We start from the raw sequence: 24,253 nt of genomic DNA on the forward strand, positions 1-24,253 counted from the left end.
ATAAAAAATAAAAATCATAGGTAGTCCACTTGCAGAAATGTAATTACAATACGTTTCAATCAATTTCAGGTCCAGAAAATTTATCTCATTCTAGTCAACAGCCGAATGTATTGCAGTTTCCCTTTGCAAATGTTGTTTTCACATAATCAACGTGTTTCGGTCACACACAAAGACTAAAAAACCTATAACTGACCCAATGAGTTAACGGTCGCGTGAGGTTCAGTTTCGTCGGTAACAGTTATTGCTAGCGGGAGGAGATCAGTGTTTAACGTCCCGTCAACAACGAGGTCATTAGAGACGGAGCACAAGCGCGGATTATGGAAGGATGGAGGAAGTAATATCTGTTGTATTTTGTGAACGATCGAGGACGTCGAAACGAGATCTCCGAGAAATGACATGACGCACAGAGAGACGTAGTTTTCTACCATGTTTAATATTCTCAACTCTTGTAACAACCGAGATATTTAAGCAAGTATTTTTGATGGAACTATGTACTTCTTTAATGGCTTTCTAAAGGTACTGAAAACACGAGGCTAGTCATATAACGCTTGCTAATATTGCCATTGGAGTATTTACTAAAGTATTCGAGGACCGTTATCTAACTGCAAGGCAAGGCGAACAGAATCGGTTGTTGGCGCGTAAGCACCCGCAAGTGTGGCTGTCACGACAGGCGTCGCAGGTGCATCGAGCCTTTCCACTGTTTACTTGCTTCCTTAAAAGGTATACACTTAAAACATGAGTATCTAAATAAATCTGAAATAGTTTTTTAAGGTACAGTTGCATTTTATAATAATCGTATAAAATAGGATCAAGAGAAAAAAACGTTTTACGTTACTACCATTGGCGTGTCTTTTTGTTACATGTAAAATCGGAGTCTGGAACGGAAACCCCATTTACCGCAATTTAGAACGTAATGACTGATTTTGGCCGCCTCGATTTCTTAACTTAACCACCATTTCTTTTTTAATATTTTTGAAAAATTTCGTCGCCAACTTTTATATGCGTTATACCACTGTACTCCTCGTTTAAAAATCTTCTGCATACCGTAAACAAATAAATCGTTCTATTAAAACAAAGACATGCATTATCTGATCAGAAGTACCCTCACACCTATTTGTGGAAACATTTACGAGAGCGTGAACTCTTCTGCAATAGTTGCCCATCCTTCCTCAAAAGAAAGTAATTTTCGACGCTTGGAGCTGGAGACAAGTCGACGGTCTGAATCATCCCAGAGTCCACTGCTGGGTTCAGGTCGTGACTCTGGGCAGACCGGTCCATTTCAGGTGTCTTACTGTCCACAAACCATTGCCTGACATGCTGCGTTAGGACAGGGTGCGCTGTCAATCTAATATCAAGAATCGTCGTGTTCGAACACTTCCTCTATTGTACGCAGTACACTGCGTTGTAGAATGTGTCGATATACTTCCCCATTTAGCGTTGTCTCAAGAGCAATAATGGGGCCACACAAAAAACACGAAAAACTCACGATTCCGAAAAACCACCTCCCTGTACTTCACCGTCGTCAGTGCAAATGATGGCAGCTGACGTTTCCTAGGCATTCACCAAACCCAAGCCTTGCCATCCGATTGCCCCCGGATGTAGCGTGATTCGTCATTGCAAATCACTTGGCTCCTGTCACCCGCGGTCCAGTGACATCGCTCTCTACAGCTCCTCGGGCATCACTTGGCTTTGGTTGAAGAAATTCTCAATCCTTGTATGCTACTCTTTTTAATGACTTATGCGCAATCATTGTGCTAGCTGGAGTGCTGGTATCACTTTGCAAGCCTCGAGTGATCCTTCCAACGACTTCAAATGATTTTTCGCAACCACTATCCACAATGCTTTTCGGGCACTGTCTGCTTCGTCTCGGTTTAGCTGTAATTTTGCCTTCTCGTTTCCACCTGACAATCACATCACCAACAGTCGACTTGGACAGCTTTAGAAACGTTCCAATGCCCCTCATGGACCTGGTACTCAGTCACATCCAACGACCAGTCCAAGTTCGAAGTTGCAGAGCTGTCCTGACCGCTCCATTCTGGTGTTACTTCTTCCCTATTGACAATACAATACTCCTTGCCTGTTTTTTACTGACGAACCCGGCTCCCGTGACGTCTAGTGGTCAGCTCCTCGTTGCACAGGGGTATAAGGATACTTTTGATCAGATACTCCTGTTCTTCGTTCAGTATCTCAGCTTATCCAAGAGCTGAGAGTATCAACCACGAAACAAAATGTCGTGCCACTCCGCGTACTAATATTTGCTGAAAAACCGCGCTTTGATACCTGGCACCGTTAACGGCATTAAACGGGAATTACACCATCCTCAAAGCACTCTGAATATTCCCGTTGTGGAGAATTGAAATAATAATAAAGGAAAACAGTATTACTACTTAGTCAGATTCTGATGGAGGAGACAGTTTGAGTTTTAACTGAAATATGGGGTGGGATTGTACATTCGTAGCATTTTGTATTTTTTTATTTAAAATACGTATTACATACTTTCCACACTTCAAGGTGAGTATTGTAGCAATCTGCAGGTGAACAACACAAAGGTCAGAACTGTAAGGAAGTGCACCACTGCCCCATCACACATGTCAGCCACTTCTGCTGAGTCCGTTGTCGTGAAAACTAACTCTGTCATTCCGACACGCTGCTACGGCTGTTTCCGCGGCTGGCAGCCGCTTGCCGTGCCCCACGAGCGCTGCTGACGCGGCCGTGTTGCAGGACCTGGTGTACCCGGCGGTGGGCGACGGCCACAACTGGCGCAGCATCGTGCTGTCGCTGGTCGTGATCGGGCTCGTGATCGCGGGCATCGTGACGGCCATCTACCTGCTGGGCTACGTGGACGAGCTGCTCTACTGGAGCGGCCAGCGCATGAAGCTGGAGGAGTTCCTGGAGGGCGACCTCTGTCCAGAGCGGCTGCCGCCCGCCTGGGTGACGCGCACGCAGTTCGTCTACCAGGCCGACGACGGCAGCCTCGCCGTGCTCGACACCTCCAACGACTCCATCTCGCTGCTCGTCACCAACCACACGCTGGTGAGCGCCGCGCCGCGCCGCACCGCCTCCCTCTCTTGCTCTAGCCCGAGTACACTAGTGACCAAAGGGTTTCAGTACTAAGTAAATCCTAATCACATGTCACATGGCATATAACAGCGTACTAAACGCGAGTTACAAGGTCATTTGTAACACAGCACTACAAAACGAAGCATTTGAAGCCGTACATTGACAATTACACTGAGCTGACAATAGTCGTGGGATGGCGATACGCACACATACAGATGGTGGTAGAATCGGGTACACTAGGTGTAAGAGGGCAGTGCATTGGCGGAGTTCTCACTTGTGGTAAAGATTCTGATGTGAAAAGATTTTCCACGTGATTACGGCCGGGCGCGAAATGATAGTTGGAGCTAGACGCGTGGGACATTCCATTTCAGAAGTCTTTGCGGAATTCAGTTCAAATGTGTGTGGATTCTTAAGGGACCAGACTGCTGAGGTCACCTGTCACTAGTCTTACACACTACTTAAACTAATTTATGCTAAGAACAACACACACACACACACACACACATATGCCCGAGAGAGGACTCGAACCTCCGGCGGGAGGGGCCGCGCAATCAGTGACATTGAGCCTCTAACAGCGCTGCCACTCCTCGCGGCGGGAATTCAGTATTCCGAGATCCATTGTGTTATTAGTGAGCCGAGAACACCGAATTTTAGGCATTACCCCTCACCACGGACGCCGCAGTGCTCGACGACCTTCACCCAACGGACGAAAGCAGCGGCGTTTGCGTAGAGTTGCCAGTGCTAAGAAACAAGCAGCACTACGTGAAATAACAGCAGAAGCCAATAAGGGACGTACGACACACGAATCCATTAGCACACGATAGGGAATTTGCAGTTAATGGGCTGTTGGCTGCAGACGACCGACGCGAGTGCCTTTGCTAACAGCAAGATGTCGCCTTCAGTGCCTCTCCTGGGTTTGTAACCATATCGGTTGTACCCTAGATAACTGGGAAACCGTGGTCTGGTCAGATATAACTCCCGGTTTCAATTTATAAAAACTGTTAGTAAGGTTCCAGTGTGGCTCAGATCCCACGAAGCCATGGACTCATGTCGTCAACAAGGCACTGTGCAACCTGGTGATGGCTCCACAATGGTGTAAGCTCTGTTTACATGGAATGTTCAAAAATGTTCAAATGTGTGTGAAATCTTATGGGACTTACCTGCTAAGGTCATCAGTCCCTAAGCTTACACACTACTTAACCGAAATTATCCTAAGGACGAACACACACACCCATGCTCGAGGGAGGACTCAAACCTCCGATGGGACCAGCCGCACAGTCCATGACTGCAGCGACACAGACCGCTCGGCTAATCCCGCGCGGCTACATGGAATGAACTGAGTCCCCAGACAACGATGGAATTTTTATGAATGACAATGCACCATGTTACAGGACCACAATTGTTCGCGATTGGTTTGAAGTACATTCTGGACAGTTCGAGCGAATGATTTGGCCACCCAGACCGCCCGACACGAATCCCATCTAACATTAATGAGACGTAATCGAGAGTTCGGTTCGTGCACAAAATCTGCACCGCCAATACTTTCTCGATTATGGACGGCTGTAGAGACAGCATGGCTCAGTACCTCAATATTTCTGTCAGGGACTTCCAACGACTTGTCAAATCCATGATGAGTCGGGCTGCTGCACTTCGCCGGGCAAAAGGAGGTCCGAAATGATATTAGGAGGTATCCCACGACTTACATAAGAGTTTTATACATCATAACGGGAGGATGAATATGACACCTAACTTAATTCGGCAGTAATGAGGAGATTTGCCTATAAGTATATAATGCAAAAGGGATGTTCCTGTCTATAAATGAGAAAGCGTTTCATGATAAGCCATCATTACAGCCACTTAGGACTGTCCTACATATTCACACACACAAGTACAGTGTGACTGTATATGTGAATTGGACTCCTTGTCGATACATCGTATCTATTCACATTCACGTGTACAATAGCACTGTACTCGTACACATGAACGTGTTGAGACAAAGTGAATAATAATAATGATATCAATACGGAACGTTACACTAACGTAACTAATAATCTTCAGTCTTAATAGCACAGTTTAATTTAATTCAGATCTCCAAATGACTCGTTTCGACAGCCCCACCGTCTGACCTTTGATAAAACAAACTGAACAGTAAATCAGGAGCAGATACTTGTCATCTGAGCTACACATTGATTGTCCTCACCCGTTGAACATAACAAAGAGAGAGAGATAAAAACATACTATAAAAATAAACAATAAATTCTAGCATAAATAGGTATACAGTATCTTGCCAGACTTTTGTTTCCCTGTATAAACGTAACTCGCAACCTGACTACTCTACACAGCCCATCTTCGAAGAATTATCTCTATATATAAAAATCCAGTGTCCTGACTGAGTGACTCAGCATCGCCCAGACCAAACTGCTAACGACAGAAACTTGAAATTTGGAGGTGTGGATCTTAAATTTCAGGCGTCGTTTCAGAAAGGATTTTTCGAAATTCCAACCCTAAGGGGATGAAAGAGTGGATCAATATTTTTTTTAAAAAAAATGTCGCTATTAAAGCAATTTTGAAGCTAGATGTACGAAAATTGATTTTCGCTTTCTTGGCCGGAAATAAATACTTTTAAATTTAACCCTATAGGGTGAAATAGCAAGTAAAAGCTTTTTTTGGAAATTATATCATTATTAAATAACTTCTACAGTATTTTTAAAAGTACATCTATGAACATTGGTATTTGAATACTCAGTTACAAACAAAAAATGCCTGTTTCATTGTTTTTGGAAACTGAACCGCTAACGGGGTGCAGGAGGGAATGAAGTTTTTCATGTAAATATTTTATTGTGGAAGCCCTTTTAAAACTAAATCTAGGAAAATTTAAATTTGGATTCTCATTTATAAATAAAAAATACGTATTTCATTACTTTTTGAAATTCAACCCGTATGTGGGTGAAACGGGGAATAAAATTTTTTTATGAACAGTGTTTCATTGTGCAAGCATTTCTGAAGATAAATCTATGAAAATTTGTATTTGGCTTCTCTGTTAGAAATATAACATACTCATGTCACTGTTTTGGGAAATTCAACCCCTAAAGGGATAAAATAGGATTGAAACGTTTCACGAACATATTTTTAAAGCTAAATCTATGAAAATTGGTGTTTGGCTTCTCTGTTATAGATGAAAAAACGTGTTTCACTGTTTTTGGAAATTCAGGGCCTAAGGCAATGAAATAGTGTCAGACTGATTCACTGACTCGTCATCACCCATCCCAAACTGCTTGAATCTTGAAGCTAAGAGAGAGTGTGAACCTTATTGTGTAGGCATCGTTTAAGAAAGCATTGTCCGAAATTCATCCCTAAGAGGGTGATATGGAGGATGAAAGGCTTTTTGAAAATATGTGGCGATTAAGGGAATTTTGAAGCTAGAATGACGAAAAGTGGTAGTTTGTTCCTCAGTCAGAAAGTAAAAAAAAAAGTACGTGTTTTAGTGATTTTGAAAATTCAACCACTAAGGGGATAAAATAGTTAGTGAACATATTTTTTAAAATAAATAAATACTAAAGAACTACTAAAGAATTGTCAAGACTCGGTTAGAAATAAAAAAAAAATACGAGTTTTAGTGTTTCTGGAAATTTGACCCCTAAGGGAGTGCAATAGAGGATGAACATTTTAAAGAAAATATTTCGTTACATTAAAAAAACTGAAAGCTAAGTTTATAAAAATTGATATTTCACTTCTTGGTTAGTATAAAGATATACAGTTTTGTAGGTACACATATCTCACCGTTTAGGACGTCAAATCCCCTCAACTGTATGTCGTCCAATGATATAATATTGTAGGCACATTCAGCGGCATATGCGGACAGTGTCTGCCAAATCAATTACGAATAGAGTTAGTACCAACGAAGTAATAAATCATCAACGATGCGGCAGTTTTTCACGCATCGCACTGTTTATGACGTCATATCTCTTAAACTTTGTCTCACAATAATAGATTTTTGTACACATTCTGTGGTATATGGGCATACTGCCTGTAGAATATGTTGCGAATACATTTATTAGTGAACAAGTAATACGTTATGTCACGTCTCATGCGGTGCTTTTACTGAAAATAAAGTATTGTGGAAAAGTATTGAACAGGAAAAATATTTCTTTTCGTCATTTCGTAGCCGTTGTCAGCGAGAAAAATTTCGTAAAGGTTTGAAATTATGTGGAAACGTTGTTGGAAGCCTCCAAGTGCTCTCATTCTCAAATACCTGGCGAAAACATTCTGGGAATTCACGCGTCGCTGTCAGGGTCTTCGCTTCTTTTTCACCCTCACCTCTATCCGTTTGATAGGTACATGGGTCTTACCCTGAGGCGATTTTTGCGTAGGAGTAAGGTATATGGTTTGAATTGGTCAAGTAATCTAGGAGGAGGTGTGGAACGTACACACACTCGCTCGCGCACACACAGTTACACACTCACACACACACACACACACACACACACACACACATGTGTATGAATTAATGTAATTTTATAAAAGCTACTTCACTGTGTTTAATTGATACATATTATATTCGTAGGTATGATAGTTATATTTTGCAGCTATCATTGTATTAGCTGGACACATAATAAAGAGCCAGCATATGTGCACAGATGAACTATAGTGTACCGTATTTGTATCATGTAACATAGATCTGTGACATGACCTCTTGGACATGGTGCTGTGTGTTTTTAATTATTTTAGTGATGAGAAACAATGTGCCCAGTTTTATCCACTGGACACCTTATGCATGAGGTTCAACGTAAAATGAATATCTTTTATTACAAAGAATGTTTAAGACCTGAAGAGGGCAGCTAAGACTGGCTAAACCGTTTGTCTTGAATAAAAAAAATGTTCTGAGCGATCTTGGCTTTTTAATGGTTTTTAACAATCAAAACAGATCGCCCTTGAATACTCTCATAATGAGAAAATACTGTCTGGCATATCGTTGAAATGTCACCTCGAAATGTGCCGTTTAGCATTTGGCATTTACTGGTGATAGTCGGCAGCCCTTTGTTTGTTACAGAGCGAGTAAGTTCTAAATGAAAGAATTCCGTGTACATAACGTTCTACCATACATGTATCGTAGATACTAAAGATATTGAACATGAAACATATAGCTGCTGCTATACATAGGCTTCATGGCTTGTGTAGTATCCCGTGCAGCCCTGGAACTCCATAATATGCTGTGGCACGAGTAAAATTGGTATTTCCTCTCAAAACATACGTGTATTACAACACAAATTGACTGTTGTATTCCATCGGGTAATATAAAACTACAGGAGGAATAGTCACCGTCCTGTTACATGTATTGCCGGTTTCGACCATACATGGGTTAAATATGTACCATAGATAATCCATATGGTACATACAGAGCCCATTGAACAAGCAAGCGTACAGACGGCGACGGTAACACTGTTCGCTTGAGGGAAATTTAACATACGTAAAGGGAGTACAGGGAGCTGGAAAAGGACAATGGTTGGTTGGGCAGATTTGTTCAGAAAATTAGTTGAGGGAAGATGTAGTGTGATTGAAAAGATGTAGCAAACGAAGGTGAGGAGAAACTGTGAGACAGCACTTTAATGAACACCTGTTGAGATGCTTTGCAAATTTTTTTTATTAATGTAAATAGTGAGCTCTTATGCCCTTTTTCTATTTAAGAGATATCTTGTTGAGCAGTCTGTTACCTCCAAGTCTTTCTCCCTTGTGGCTGTCTAGTTTTCCTTAGGTGTTTTGTGCATATTAAATGATTTGTCCCATATCTCGTGGCTCTCATGACTTCCGCGTTTTCTTTAGATGTCGGTATTGGAGTGCCCGTCAAAGACTTCAGACTAGTCTTGCTGATTGCTTTGTGGTGGACCAAGTGTACAGTCCAGAACGTTGCTAATGTGGGACAACACTCTTACAGACTGAAGTATGCCGTCCTCACAGCTATAGTTCCACTAGTTTCTCTCTTCTTCTTCCCAAATTCCACAGTCATCCTGCACGCCTCACGAGACGAATACTCCTGGAAGAAAGATACACTACTTCACAAAAAAGTGGAGTACCCAGATGGAGAGGAGGAAGGAAACGAAACGTTAATGGTTTGAAGGGTGTGTGATCTCATCATAGTGATCAAAAAATCGAGTCAGATTTGCAAAGAACCTGCCAGTATGAGCCCACTTATCAATAAGAGGTTGTACCCCTCTGGCCTTGATGGATCCACTGATTCTATGGGGAAGGGTGTTATGTTGTAAGTAGTCCTTGATAGCCAGGATAATGTGTACTGGGGCAAAGCTAAGATCCAAGCTGATGCCACACGTGTTCTATTGGGGTCATATATGAGAATCTTGATGGTCAGGGGAGTACATCAGCATCATGGAGACACTTCACAGAGACCCATGTCATGTGTGGACGAGTGTTGTCCAGTTGGAAAGTGGCACTACAATGCTGCCACATGAGAGATAACACACCGGAACGCAGGATGAGCGTCACCATATCGTTGTGCCGTCAAAGATCTCTAAACCACTACCAGCCTTATCTGAAGTCATACCCGATAGTCTCCTCACCATGACGCCAGGAGTATTCCTAACACTGCTGTGCTTCTCCAAAACATTGGAAACATGGGCCTTTTCCCAGGTTGCTGTCAAACTCGCCGACGATGGTCATTCGCGATACTGCAGAACCGTGATTCATCCCTGAACGCAATCTGATCCCATTCATCAGCAGTTCACGCTTCCCAGCCGTGGCACCATTCCAGAAGCAAAGGTTTGTGTTGAGGCGTTAACGGTAGGCTACGCAAAGACGGTAGTTCCATAATCCTGGTGCTGCTAGTCTCTGACCAATGGTGCGACATGACACAGACTGTTGTAGGGAATCTGTTATTTGTTGTTGGATAGCAAGTGCAGTTCTGCGCGGACTTCGAAGTGCTTGGTGCAGAATACGGTGAGCCTTACTTGTGGTGCCGGCCGGAGTGGCCGAGCGGTTCTAGGCGCTACTGTCTGGAATCGCACGACCGCTACGGTCGCAGGTTCGAATCCTGCCTCAGGCATGGATGTGTGTGATGTCCTTAGGTTAGTTAGGTTTAAGTAGTTCTAAGTTCTAGGGGACTTATGACCACAGCAGTTGAGTCCCATAGTGCTCAGAGCCATTTTTTTTACTTGTGGTGGTTAGACGTCGTCGACTGGGACATTCATGTATCCATGCAGTCCAACATTGGGTCATTGTCACATCCGAATACCCCACGGATCTGGATACGGACCAGTAGACGAAATAGAGACCCATACTGAAATACCTTTCAAACTGTGTCAAGTGCTGATAACGCTGTCTCAGACCAGTGCGCAGCATCTCCGTGTCCTTAAAAGTGGTCACTTGGCATCTGACACTTTTCTTTCCCCTGATACACTGTCCAGCCACATTAATGTGGCCACGTGTCGTAACCTTCTATAACCACATTCTGCAGTGCAGACCACTCCAAGACGAGCAGGAAGAGAGTCAATGAGATTCTGACAGTACCGAAAGAGATGTGGGGCCTTGTCCACCCCAGTGCGTGGCCAGCTTTGTTAGTCTCTCGGTTGAGGATCCATAGCGCGAACAATCCGACCGATCGATCGATATGGTCCCACAGATCCTCGACCAGGTGTAAACAGGAGCGGGGTGGGGTGGGGGTTGGTGGTCAGGGAAGTTCGATAAACTCATCCTGGTGCTCTTCGAGCCACGCACGTACTACTGGGAGATGTGTGACATGTTGCATTGTCCTGCTGGTAGACGACACTGAACCGAGGAAAAGCAAAGTCCATGTAGGAGTGAACTTGTTCCCCAAGATGTATTCATTCTTGTATTGATCTATTATGCATTCCTGAATGACGTGATTACCTAGGGAATGCCATGAAGACCTTCCCCAGACCATAACGCTGCCTCCTTGTTTTCCTTCAGACGTTTCATGCCGTACATACCTACGGGCATCAGTCCAGTGGAGCATTAAAGGCTTTTCATCTGAGAAGGTCACCTGTCGCCACTTAGTGGATGTCCGGTTTTGACACCGCCATGCAAATTCCAGCCTCCGTCGCTAATGAACGAAAGCCAGCATGGGTGCATGAGCCAGGCACCTGCTGCAGAGGCCCATAAGGAGCACCGTTCTCTGAATGGCACTATTGGTAGACCCTTGGCTCATCTAGACGGTCAGTTGTTCAACAATTGCACATCTATTCGCCCGTACACATCTTCGCAGCTGTCGTTCACTGCTGTCATCTATGGCGTGTGGTTCACAACAGTTGCCTTGTCGCTAGTTTTGGATAGCGCCATTTTGTCATACACGGTATACCTTAACCATGGCGGAACGCCAAAGTTTGCACACTTGGCCTTTCGGAAAATGGTTCCACCCTGACCCAAAGGCCAATGATCATGCCCTTTTGGACGGCACATAAATCGCTCAATTTTCACATTACAATACCGACTTCACTGTTTTCCGCGTCCCGTGAACACATTTAATATACCCTTCACCACTAGTGTTACCACAAGCTGTTGTGAGTGGTTACTGCGCGACGTCGAGCATAGGCGGTGGTCACATTAACGTGACTGGACCGTGTATACCGTACCAGGCCTGATAAACGCACTAATGCAGTCTGGTGGCTGTAGTACCTGGCAGACAAAATCGCAAGTCTAATGATCTACATACCTGCCGATGGTGTGTTGGTTTTTGTAGTTACACTGACAGCCGACCGTGTCTCCTGGGTGTTTCATTTCTTTTTTCAGGCAGTTAAATTGGAAAAATGCCTTAGAGAAAGATTAGGAGGATATTTGACTTTCCACCTGAGTCTGTAAACTGTTTTTAAAAACCTACTCGGAGATTAAAACTGTGTTCCAGACGCAGAGGATATGCAGGAGGACTTCTGTAGTGCTTTTAAACTCGTCGAGAGGCACTAGGAGTGTTGCAGATGTGAGATCGGGTCGTGAGTCTTGCATGGATTCGTTGGTCGGTAGGAGGATTGCCTGCGAAAGGCAACACTCTGGGTTGATTCCTCGTCTGGTACGTCGTATTCTTCCTCTTCCTTCTCCTTTCCCGTTTATCTGCAGAACTGCAGGGATGGAATTGTTATGTAGGTAGCGGCAACATTAGTGACATCAAGTGGCCCGGTGCCTTTCGCGACACGATCACTGCTCCCCCCAGGAAGTAACCTGTGCAATCCATATGAATGTATCTAGGGTAAACATGCACAAGTATGTATCTAAAGCGGGGCGTGGGTGCAGGTTCGGTATTTGTCTACCTGGATGTGGGAAACCACCTAAAAACACAACCGGGCTGGCCGGCTTATGAGCCTTTGTCGTTAATCCACGAGGCGGATTTGGTCAGGAACAGGCTCGTATTCCTGAATCTCGGAAGCGGCGGATTAAAACGCTCGGTTATCCGCGTGCGTTATCTGTTACACGATATTGGTCTGTTAGAATGTTTCAAAACAGCACTCACTCTACGCAGAGTCAAAATTATTCAGCCCAGTATTAGATTACGCCATTGTGAGCAGAACCGTTAACTTCTAGCGTTTCTTTTGTAAGTATGGTGACGAAATTTTACAAAGGAACCACGTCTACTGATGACTCGTTCAAATTTATGGTATATACAGAGCATCGTCCGATATTAAAACGACTGATGTGGGAGCTACAGATGGTCAAGTGTTCAGAAGAAAATAACATTTTTGCCGCGGGTCGGGTGAGGTATGATCCATTTACTTTAGAATGGTTTCCAAGCAGCAGATCGGAAAGAGTCCAGAACTGTAATCCGAAGGTTACGGGATCAGGTCCCTATGTTGAAACTTTTTTTTAAATTTTTACGTTACTTACGCTGCAAACACCCGAAATAGTTTTTAGTATATTGTATTTATTATATTTTCATAAAAATCATGAAAAAGGAAGGCAAAGGAAAATTTGGGGTTCTTCATAAATTTCTAGGAAGGGATTTAAAGAGTACACGAGACTTTTAAAATCAGGGGAAACAGTAATTCTCTTTGCGTCTTGCACACGTTATGAATGGCGCATTTTTACTATCACGTGATTATTTTAAAATTTCTATACAAAAACAGATTTCGCTTAGATTCATAAAAGGCTCTCTCCCATCGCATAGATAGGCAGTAAACCACGGGTAATGGCTCTTTTCGCCAAATAATGGCGAGGACAGCTAGTGAAGTGAAGTGGAATGTATTCTGATGCAGTCTTTTCGGGACGTGATTTCTTTTTCTTTCTCAACGAGACAAGAGCAGTTTTGAAGCTTTTCGATCAAATTCTTTAGATTACGATAAAGACGGACGTTGCAGGGTGGCTCTAGCGGTATTCATTTGGCAACGGCGGCGGGAGGGGGCGGAGGAAATTGCTTTAATACTGCTCGATGGCAATTCTTCTTGATCTTTAAAACTCTCGTAGTGCAACTTGCGAATGTTTTCGTTCTCCCGACCAGTCAATTAACCAAAGAAATTTGTTCTCTTAGCCATACAGTATCTTCAAATCAAATATAACATCGTGAGCATTATCTCAGTTCATTTGCAGCACAAGTAAAGTAAAAATTGTAATAAAGAGAAAAAGAGTTCTCACACAGGCACTCGATCCCACGATCCTCCGATTACCGTTCCGCTCTGTTTCCGCTGCGCCAGGCGCTGCCTGGAAACCACGCTGATGTAAAACGCGTCATACCCGACCCGGGCAGGAATGTTATTTCTTGTAAACGATTGGCCATCTGGAGCTCCTACTTTTGGCACTTTCATTTGTGGTCAACCCTGCAAATACCATAAATTTGGTGGTGACGAGTGGGCGCATTCGCCTTGCTAGCATAGATGAGAGACCGTTCAGAGAGGAAAATGTGGTGGTGGTTAGTGTTTAACGTCCCGTCGACAACGAGGTCATTAGAGACGGAGCGCAAGCTCGGGTGAGGGAACGATTGGGAAGGAAATCGGCCGTGCCCTTTGGAAGGAACCATCCCGGCATTTGCCTGAAACGATTTAGGGAAATCACGGAAAACTTAAATCAGGATGGCTGGAGACGGGATTGAACCGTCGTCGTCAGAGAGGAAAACACGAGTGAACTTGGCTGTGGGAAGAGGAGGCAGAAGGCTTTCGATGGATGAGGATAAATTACCTCTAAGGGGAAATGAAGGCGTATGGCAGTGAGACGTTATGGAGACGGAAGACACAGGGTGAAGGAGTGGGTATCCTCGCAGGCAGATAAATCACGCCGCTGACGTATTTATCAAGACGCAGATGCCGCTCTGTGCGCGGGAGGCTGAGCGATGGCGTTTGACCGACGCTAGGCCCTGGGCGCCGCGGCTGTTGTTGCAGCCAAACAACTGCCGTCATCGCACAGGCTTTCCCCACACCTCGACCGTAATTTCCTACGAGTAGAGCTACGGATATAATGAGTTAGCCACTACCTGCACTAACAGTCTGGTAGGGGAGGTGGCAACGTATCCTCATATTGAGGACTGGTCGAACACACTTTAAAAGAGTAACTGTTTATTAACAAAACCAATACTCATTTATAATGTTGTAACGTGTTTACTTATTCTAGGGCTGAGAACAACTGTGTAAGTTGAAATGACATGTTTAATGTCGCAATTTTAGCACAAAAGTACACGCTTCTACACAGTTTTCAATTTGACGACATAAAAACAGTTGTCGGGACAACGCCTCTCGCCAACGTCGAAAAGTAAAATAATCCTATATACAATAATATTAAATATTAACTCTCAGTAACAACATTAATCCTAAACACAACAATATTAATTAGAAGTTTCTTTACAAAATTGTTCCTACACATACGTTATGATGTTGGTCAGTACTATGAAAATCGACCGATTCCGGTTCGAAGTTCGGTACTATTTAGGATGACAATCAAGTCTACGGTGGATGGTTAGTTATGTGACAAATAGAGCGAAAGATTCCCCAATGCCGCTCGAGTTTACAGTGGACACAAGCTGGTGAACCAACAAAGTTTACGCCTCACACGTGGTATTTACCTTTAGCTGCGACGATCTGCCGTCTGCTAGGCCGCTCTCTTCCGCTGAAGCTCTTATAAAACTAATCAGATCTTTGCTGAACTTTCCACCAGACACTTTCCCTATGTTTCTCGTTATGCGAGAAAACATGTACTCAGCCCTAGTCTCTGTAGGTGGCGATATACACCCGCGCATGGTTGGAGGAGCGTGCATATTATAGTGCCCTCTCAGTTCTCGGTAGATTAATTAACTAATTGGATGGTTCGTTTCTCCACAGTAGGAGCTAAACGTTGCTGCAGATAATTTCTAGCTGGATTTCAGCCGCTGTGAACGCAGTGTTCACACAAATTCCTTCTCTACATCGTACAGAGCGTTAAGTGCTCTGTTCTGCACTTGACAACAGTTCAGAGAAGAGTACCAGAAAATTTCTCTCTTGTCTTACTCATGGCCAAACTCCCTCCCCCACCTCAGTTCATTCATTCTCCATATCACGGCCTTTCTCGACCAATAGGAGAGTTCCTCTTATTTTGTACAAACTCTCTCTACCAATAGCAATGTCCCTTCTGTTAAACTGCGACGAAACTTCAGTATTTTTCTCCTTCCTTGTGCGTTTCCGCCAATCGGACGTTTTGTGCCCGTTCTAGACGTCTAAAGTACATTGATCTTCACGTGTGTTGCACTCGCTGGACACGTGATCAAAATTCGTCACTGGTTTTGTTCGTATCCCTTTGGAATTCCAAAACGCAGCTTTCTAAAGCTTTTTCTCTGTCCCTCCACAGATGTGCCGCTACATGATTTTCTCCCACCTGAATCACCTGGTCGGGGTCGTTGACTTTCCTCCTGCCACCCCTTTAAGTGGTTTCTGTGGTAACCCCTGTGGCACGCATCCGCTTCTGCCCTTGTCCCTCTGGCTATGAAACTCAAACAACTCGTGCTGCTTGTCCCACCTTCCGCTCGAAGACATGCATTATATAGGGACGGTGTGTTTATTACTGTCAATTGACTGTTATCCCTTTCTGCATTACATACTGATAGGCAAATTTGCTCCTAACCATCGAATTACGTTAGTTGTAATATTGACCTTCTCGTTGCGATGTATAAAGCTCTCATGTAAGGTGCGAATCTGACCTTCATTTATTCTGCCACCTTACAATGTTATTGGGTGAGTATTCACACAATGGTATACAACAGAAGTGCCTCTCCTACGACATGTTCTGTGATGTGGCAGCGTGAAGACCTGGGGCGTTACTGGGTAAGTGCTGCCGGCATGTGACAGTTGACGTGCTGCTGGTACACACCAGGACGAACTGGGCTGGGTCTGCCGGCTTGGAGTGATGAGTCGAAACTGCTGGAACTGCCAACTAGAGGCGTAGAACGTAACTAACTTCGCACAGTCCAGCGGAGCTCCAGTGGAGCGCATGGATATCGGCATGACGCTGCGACGGCACGTAAGTGACCTGGCGCAGCAAAACACTACCTTGCCGATAACGCTCTCTGATGTTACAGGCACACTTCCTGCCGCCAAGGTTGGCGCCTCCAGGCGCTGTGGAGGCGGCGCTGAAGTCTATGGTAGACAGCCCATCATGTAGAAATCCCTAAAACAACAGTGTCTCCAGCCAAGTATGTGGATCTGGTGAAAGATTTCTCCTGAAACTGTGCAGCCCGCATAACATAAATTTCTTGCATTTCTTTCTTCAAGACAATTTTCTGCAGGGGCAGTGAAGACACTCCTGCAGTGTTTTCGATGGGAAATGTTTGATCACCCACAATACAGCCATTAATTGGCTCCCTCCGTTGTTCATCTGTGCTTACGTGAACCGCTGGCTAAGAACACAAAATTTTGGCATAAACAATGAAAGGCAGACCAGCGTAGAGAATTGGCGGAAAGCACAGGCGGCTGTTCCTGTGACGAGGGTACTGGAAAGTTTCTACAACGCCACGACAAATGTCTAAGTCGCAGCGGTGACAATTTTGAGATGTAGCTGGAAGGTGTGGCTAACTGTTTCGAATAAAAAATTTTTGATTTTCACTGTGGTTTTCATTTAGCGATCGATCGGACCTTACTTTCCGAACAGTCCACGTATCTCTGTTCTGATGAGTTCCGTTTACGCAAGTCCTCCTGGTAGGTGGCTGCCCGGATGGCCTGCCTGGTGTACGGAGGAAAAGCCTACCAGGCGGATACAAAAGTGGTTCGCTTGTGAACTGGCATCACGCATTAGGGGAGATGCAGTTCAACTTATTGCAACCCACGCAGATATGCGTAAGTCTCATGACTTGTAAGTTACAGCTTGCGAGTCTGCAAGCGATCGTAAGCTCCGTACGATCAGCTATTCGACAAAATATACAGACATTCTAAGTCAATAGTTCCTCACTAGGATACCTAAAAAGAAATTGTTTCGCAAACGAAGGATCAATCAAAGCAAAACAAGTCCGACCACGCGTGCGAGAATTAAATCTCTTAAACCAAAGAAAAGAATGAAAACTAAAGTGCAGCAGACGATATCACTTACTGTTGTATTGAAAATGTACTGGGTAGCCGCCCGCGGTGGCCAAGCGGTTCCAGGCGCTTCAGCCCAAATCGCTCGACTGCTACGGCCGCAGGTTCGAATCCTGCCTCGGGCATGGATGTGTGTGATGTTCTTAGGTTGGTTAGGTTTAAGTAGTTCTAAGTTCTAGGGGACTCATGACCTCAGATGTTGAGTCCCATTGTACTCAGAGCCATTTGAACCATTTGTACTGGGTAATTACAATTAAAGTCCACCAACTCACAGAGGTCCTGTGAGAGCTGTAATTATCGTACTGCAGCGAAACTTGTTACACATGCTAATGGGTTAATATGGAACCGACTTATTCTGAAAAGTAACTGGTTCCAATTTTGCCCAACAGGTGCAATTCTGGCACTGTGAATGCAAGAAACATTTGTAGAAATGTTTCCATATACAGTGGATCAGTAACGGGACGTGGGTACATAAGGTCAAACAAATTAGGAAGGCATAATATTGATTTTATTCTTAACCATTGCTTACACACTTTGTTCAGTAAGAGTACCGGAGACATCGAGGAGATGCTGCATCCGTTGAACTATGTGATCAAGAGTTGCTTGCAACAATTTTGGTGGAATCTGAGCAACGTGTTCCTGTATACTGAAGTACACATCAGGTAGAGACCGCACATGTACCTGGTAAACGAGTTCTTTTAGATATTCCCAGGGCCAAAATCCACATGGATTCTGATCAGGTGGTCTTGCACGCTATGCATCTGCAAAACATCTGGAGATAACACGTTCGTGGAAGGTTGCATTAAGCAGATTTTTCACTGGCCGAGCAACATGAGGTGTTGCCTCATCGTGCATGAAAACATTGGTTTCCACACAGTTTCACTCTTTCATAGCAGGAATCATATGCTGTACAAGGAGGTCTCGGTAACGTGCGGACGTCACGGTACACCTGGCAAGCCCTCTGAATGTATTCTCTTCAAAGAAGAACGGATCGAGAGTTAAAGAAGCTTGTGGATCCACAGCACACAGTCTCATACGGCAAGTGCAGTGGCTCTTCGTGTAAAACACGCGGTTTAACAGTACCCGAAGTTGTGTATTCACTGCACCATGTAGTGTGAAACGTGCCTCGTCACTCCATAGAATATTGCTCTCCACATGTCATCAACTTCAATCCGCACCAGATATCGATGAGTAAATTCAGAAAGTTACGGCGGACTATGATGTTTCAGTTGCTGCACCTTCTGGATCTTGTTCGGGTATCAGATTAAAGTATACTGCAAAACTTCCAGCACTCTTGATCACAGGATGGATAGTTCTTTAAACATTTCACTGGCCATTTGCTGCATGGTCAGTTACAGCAACAGCAATCTCGTCAGTATCTTCCACGAGCAGGGGAAGCCTTCATCTTCCAGGTGCTAAGCCAAGCTCACCTGTGTTTTCAAACTCCATTATCATTTTCCTGAAACTATTTAATGACATCAGGCCTCTCCTCAAACATTTCAGGCAGCGATACTCTCTCATTTCAGCACTGTAATTGCTGCCGTTCACACAACACAATCACACTAACAGCGCACGGTCTCTCTTCTCGACAGCCATACTCTTCACTCATACCCTTCACTCATCACACAGATTGTCAGATGACAGTGTGGATGTCATACCGTCATACAAACAGTGTTCAGCGCCACATTTGCACCTGGTGGCCAAAGTTGCAACTAATTTTTCTTCCAGCATAATCGGTTCCGCATTAACGCATTAGCGTATCTACGAAGTTTCGCTGCCATACGGTAAATACAGCTCACACTGGACTTGCAGGAGTAGCTGCACTTTAATTATTATTACCACTCGGTAAAGTAAAGAGCATGAATGATTGCTCCCGAGTTTAATTCGTTAGCACTCTTGGTACGAGAAGAACTGTTCGTTCTATGCGCCGAGTCAGGAATCTATCGTTTTGGATTCTTCATAATGTAAGGGATATGAAAGAACGTGAAATATTTAGTAATAATAAGAAAAGTTTCAAAACATATATTGAATTTTTGCAATGAAAATGTGACAACAGCCTTCTATATAATAGTCAAACAGACTAAAATATTATTAGACACGCGTCAGAAATAAAAGTCACTTTCAACAAAAAGTTTTTAAATCAGGTTCAATGAATGAAGTTCCACTACGTTTTAACACTCAGTTTCTATCACAAATTTTAAATAGAAATTAATACCTTCTTTCAGTCAAAAATATCGTTCTTGTGACAGCCGTAAGTCGGTTCTTTACGTAAGTGTAAATCAAGTTTTCAAAACGGTAAACAACCGAATAAAGAAGCCTTACGTGCGAGTACATAAATGCGGTAAAGCCCGTTGTGATAAAATTTATGTGCAGACTTTCTGATCTGGTACCACGTTAAGAAGTCAGACCCCCAGACTCATTCCTTAAGCACGGGTATTCTGTCACGAGAAAGACGTGTAGAGCATGCCAGTTAAAAATTAATGCGTCACAGATTAGCATGCTACTTGCTAAAAAATCTTGTGCTGTTTAGAGAAACTTCTCCACGATAAGATATGCTGTAGAACAACAAATCATTCTGTCTCTGGAAACAAATAATGTCACGAGGGTCTTACCTGTCAAACAGAGAAGAAAGTAATTTGTTCAAATACAAGCATAACTTGTTTTTGGTTACGATCGTTATTTTCTTTTATGTTTCGCAACACATAAAAGAAATGAGCTGCCGTAAATACGACTGAAATTAATCCGCGAATTTGTAAATTACCTGAATAGATTCAATTAACGTTTTCTAAACCAAACTTTATAACAGCACAATGACGTATCCTTGAAATACTTGCATCAATAAGGGTAATTTGCTTGAAATAGTAAAAAAAAAATAATTATCGCTCTTGAAACTGCTGCGGTCTATAGCAAAAACTAACAGAATATAAGTTTAATTTTACCCATGTTTTGCAGCTGAGAAAGTGACGAATTGTGACAGAAGACGTTTTTATTCATACTTTCCGAGTAATAGAACATCATTTTGTAACTACGACACGGAATTATACCATGTTCCTTAAAAATACAGAATTTCAGTAAACGCAAATGAAAAAATTTGCTCGCTATTATAATATGAAAACGTAAGCGCTGACATACAAATGGAGTGCCATGATTGGTAATAGATCCAGTTGCACTTATCTCGATATTTAGTAGAGATACTGACGAAGTCCAACGATTCAAAGGAATAACCATACCATGCCACACAGTACACAAATTCCATAAAAATCAAATAAAATTGCAAATTTTGTATGTGCTAAAAGAACGGTTATGTATATCGGCCTCGACAAAAATCGTTATTTGTTTGTTTTTTTTACAAAACTGCTTCTAATTCTAGAACGGTTTCTCAAACTTTCTGCTCTGCTGGCATCACAGCCGTCAGGCAGAAAGCCGGAATACGGAATTTTTCTTCGAAAACTCTGCCTCCTTTCAATCACTGTACGAATGCCAACATTTGAAATATTTATATATATACTGAGAATAGAACATCAAGTAAAATCACTGAACAGAGGAAATGTATCTGGGCTTGAATAGGTAGTTGTAGGCTTGTATACAAATTATTCAAAATAACTTGCTCACCTTGTGGCGTGAACAATTCTGAGTCGGAACAAATAAAATGATCCGATCATCGTGGCTGATAAAGATGGTGATGGACTTCCTCCTCTCCCAGTTGCAGTTTATTATGGGTCGCTTGAGCAACGAAGAGTTCCAATCGACTGGATAAACGATGCAGATGATTCTGGTGTCTAAGAGAGGTCATAGCACAAATGCACTTAACTACAAGTATTATCATACTTACGAAACTCAGCTCCCACTGTCCGCCTCGGAAGTCCAGAGGGCTGTAAATATCGGTGCCTGGGTCGCTGCCGCGCTCCTTGACTTCCGGCAGACATTGCACATCGCCGAATGAGGATAATACCACTGACGGCCAAACATATCTGACGTCATATCTCAGTTACTGTTGTGTATTCCTTACTCTGAGTAATAAATTTTTTTCCTTGTGTTGCGTTAAATCTTATTCTGTAGTATCGTACAAAAAAAATGTGGCGCCGTAACTTAGGAACTTAATCAAGGAAACTAGATCACAAGAATATCGAAATGGACCACACGTTTGCAGACACACTTCGAGCAAGGTAAATGTTGTAGTGGTGGCACGCTATCCTTCATGGTTGTTTATTGGGAATGTGACGGCACACAAAAAATAACTGCCCATATTTCAATACTGCACGCTAGGTTTCTCTAGTTACGAAACAGCTGAGCATAATATGCTGCCCACTGGAAGCTACCGCACAGAATGTATTGCACGAAAGCTAAAATACCAGGCGTCTGAGAAACGTTCGTCCGATTTAACTACAATGTATATCCTGTATGAATGAAGATGAAAATTTGCAATGAATTTAGACTTACTAGCAGGAATGTAATGTTCTTATTTTCAAAATAATGATTTTAATTAGGAGAAGGTTGCTATCGATTGGCTCCCTGACAACGATGTGAGATAAAATCCTTGGATATTATCATAAATATTTTATTTTCAGTGTGACTTGAATATTATATTTTCTATTTCACTATAGAGGACACGGAGGTCATAAAACTTCACCGTTAATGAAATATTTGAAAAATAAAATCATATGTTGTGGGCTGATTCAAGGGGACTGGTTTCCCTCATTGGGAACCGGAGGAAAGACACACGCACACGCACACAAGTAAGTGTCAATACATTTCACACACACACACACACACACACACATATATATATATATATATATATATATATATATATATATATGCGTCTGAAAGCGAACAACATGTATTCGTAACCACGGGGGTTATTACTTCAATTTTGTTGATAGTGGCCTACTTAGGCCGAAGATTAGACAAAATTCTAGATGGCCCGTCCAAGTCAACTCTCTCTGCATCGCGTAACAACACCATGTTACGTAGGTTTATATTGTGAATATCACAAAATAGTGAGATTTCTCGTACTTTCCAGTGGTGGTTGCAGAAATATAATCACCATTACCATATCACTACGATATTTCAATCATTAATACTAGTCAGTTACTAGTATATAGTGAAAATCGTACCTTTTTTCACCGTTTGTTTGTGAATTCGTGGAACAATTCACCATTAAGATGGCAAATCTTCGGCAACACGGGGTACATTTAATGACCATCGAAAGCAATGTCCCCCCTCCCACCCCACACGACGCCACCCCATCCCAATCCCCACCCCCCACCCCTCCGACTCCCAACGCTGAATCTTTCACACGAAGCACATACAACCTACAGGCGCGGTGAGGGTCAAAGCTTTCATTCATCTTCCAGAGATGTTTAATGTGCCGTACACTAGACGTACGACAAATGTTACAGACGAAACTCCACTCATACTTTGGCGAGTAGGTCTGGAGATATTGCATTCACTGCTGCTACTATGGGAGGTCACAGTTCATCCTAAGTTGACTGAAGGAGAGACATACATGCAAAGTCTCTCACCGACCCCTCGTAAAAAGTCCCTTACCGTGACATGAGGTGACTTTGGAGGTTAGTGAGCGATACGAGACCCGTACGCCACTTTCGCTGTAGGTAGTTCCACAGTCTGGACGTAATTGCGCCAGACAGTTGTACCTAAATTGAAGGGAGTTGAAGGGAGAAGACAAAACTCTTTTTGTTGCTCTTTTTGTTCCATCACAACTCGACTTGCGCTGCAGTATGTTGTTACTAGCAGTGTTGGCAACTCTCTTTCTGCCATGCACCAACACAACACTTAAAATGTACCTACGTCAGCTTGAAAGCTCTACAGAAGCGAAAAACTTTGTAACAAAGAAATAAAGAAACATCAGAATAAGGTGACGTACCAATACTTTAAATACTTATAGAAGTACCGCAGAGAAAAACATAAAGAGAAAGAATAAGTAAAATATGCACTGCCTGTCACATGCCATAGTATTTTGAAGCAGGGCAGTGTGATTAGGGGATGTTTACATGTGGAAACTTTAAGGCATTCTTCCCCACGACCACTCCTCTTTTGGATTTGCCATCAGTACATTGTGTGATCCTCTAAATTAATTTATTTTGCTTTGTTTATAACTTCTTTTAAGTTTTCACTCATTTCCTTTTTTTCTCTGTGTTAAAGCCATAATGAAAAGGTATTTACATTCTAGATATTACGGAAAAACATTGTCAAACCTTATTTTGGTGCTGAAGCAACTGAAATGCGTTGTACGACCTGTTTATCCAATTTCGTCGCTGTTCACACTGTATGCCTTCCAACCTAGGCCGGTTTAAGGCACAAGTGACACAAGCCCTCGCATTTGGTCATACGGTGAGAGGGATACCAGAGGAGACACAGCTGTAAGATTTCCGTACATGACGTGTCACAGTCAGTACCGGCCGCTTGAGACCCCAAGCTGAGAGAGGCTGCGCAAGAACATCATTTGTGTACAGTGAGTTTCATAACAGTAGCGACAAGTAACACAGGTAAAAGAGTAAAGGAAAAGGAGGAATGGTGACGCCACTCAATCATAATTCGCTTGCGAGGAAACATGTTGCCGAGCCGGTTCTGGATCCAACAACTTTATGAAAAATATAACTGTTACTTTTCGCTGCAACAAAGGGAAGTGCTTTCAAAACTGCTTGTGATAAATCATCTCAGAAAGCATATCTTCTCGATATTCATCCATAGCC

The 24,253-nt window shown here is 43.1% G+C and overlaps 1 protein-coding gene across 1 annotated transcript in view; it reads left to right on the plus strand.

Annotated features, from left to right (window-relative positions):
* The window catches only part of LOC124798538 (inactive dipeptidyl peptidase 10), a 1,422,769-nt gene that overhangs the window by 1,048,637 nt on the left and 349,879 nt on the right, over positions 1-24,253 (plus strand). Inside the window, exon 5 of the mRNA XM_047261988.1 lies at positions 2,722-3,033. Within this exon, the coding sequence (XP_047117944.1) occupies positions 2,722-3,033 (312 nt within the window). The remainder of the gene's footprint in view (positions 1-2,721; positions 3,034-24,253) is intronic.

This window comes from Schistocerca piceifrons, chromosome 5 (genome assembly GCF_021461385.2).
Source record: "Schistocerca piceifrons isolate TAMUIC-IGC-003096 chromosome 5, iqSchPice1.1, whole genome shotgun sequence".
Classification (NCBI taxonomy): domain Eukaryota; kingdom Metazoa; phylum Arthropoda; class Insecta; order Orthoptera; family Acrididae; genus Schistocerca; species Schistocerca piceifrons.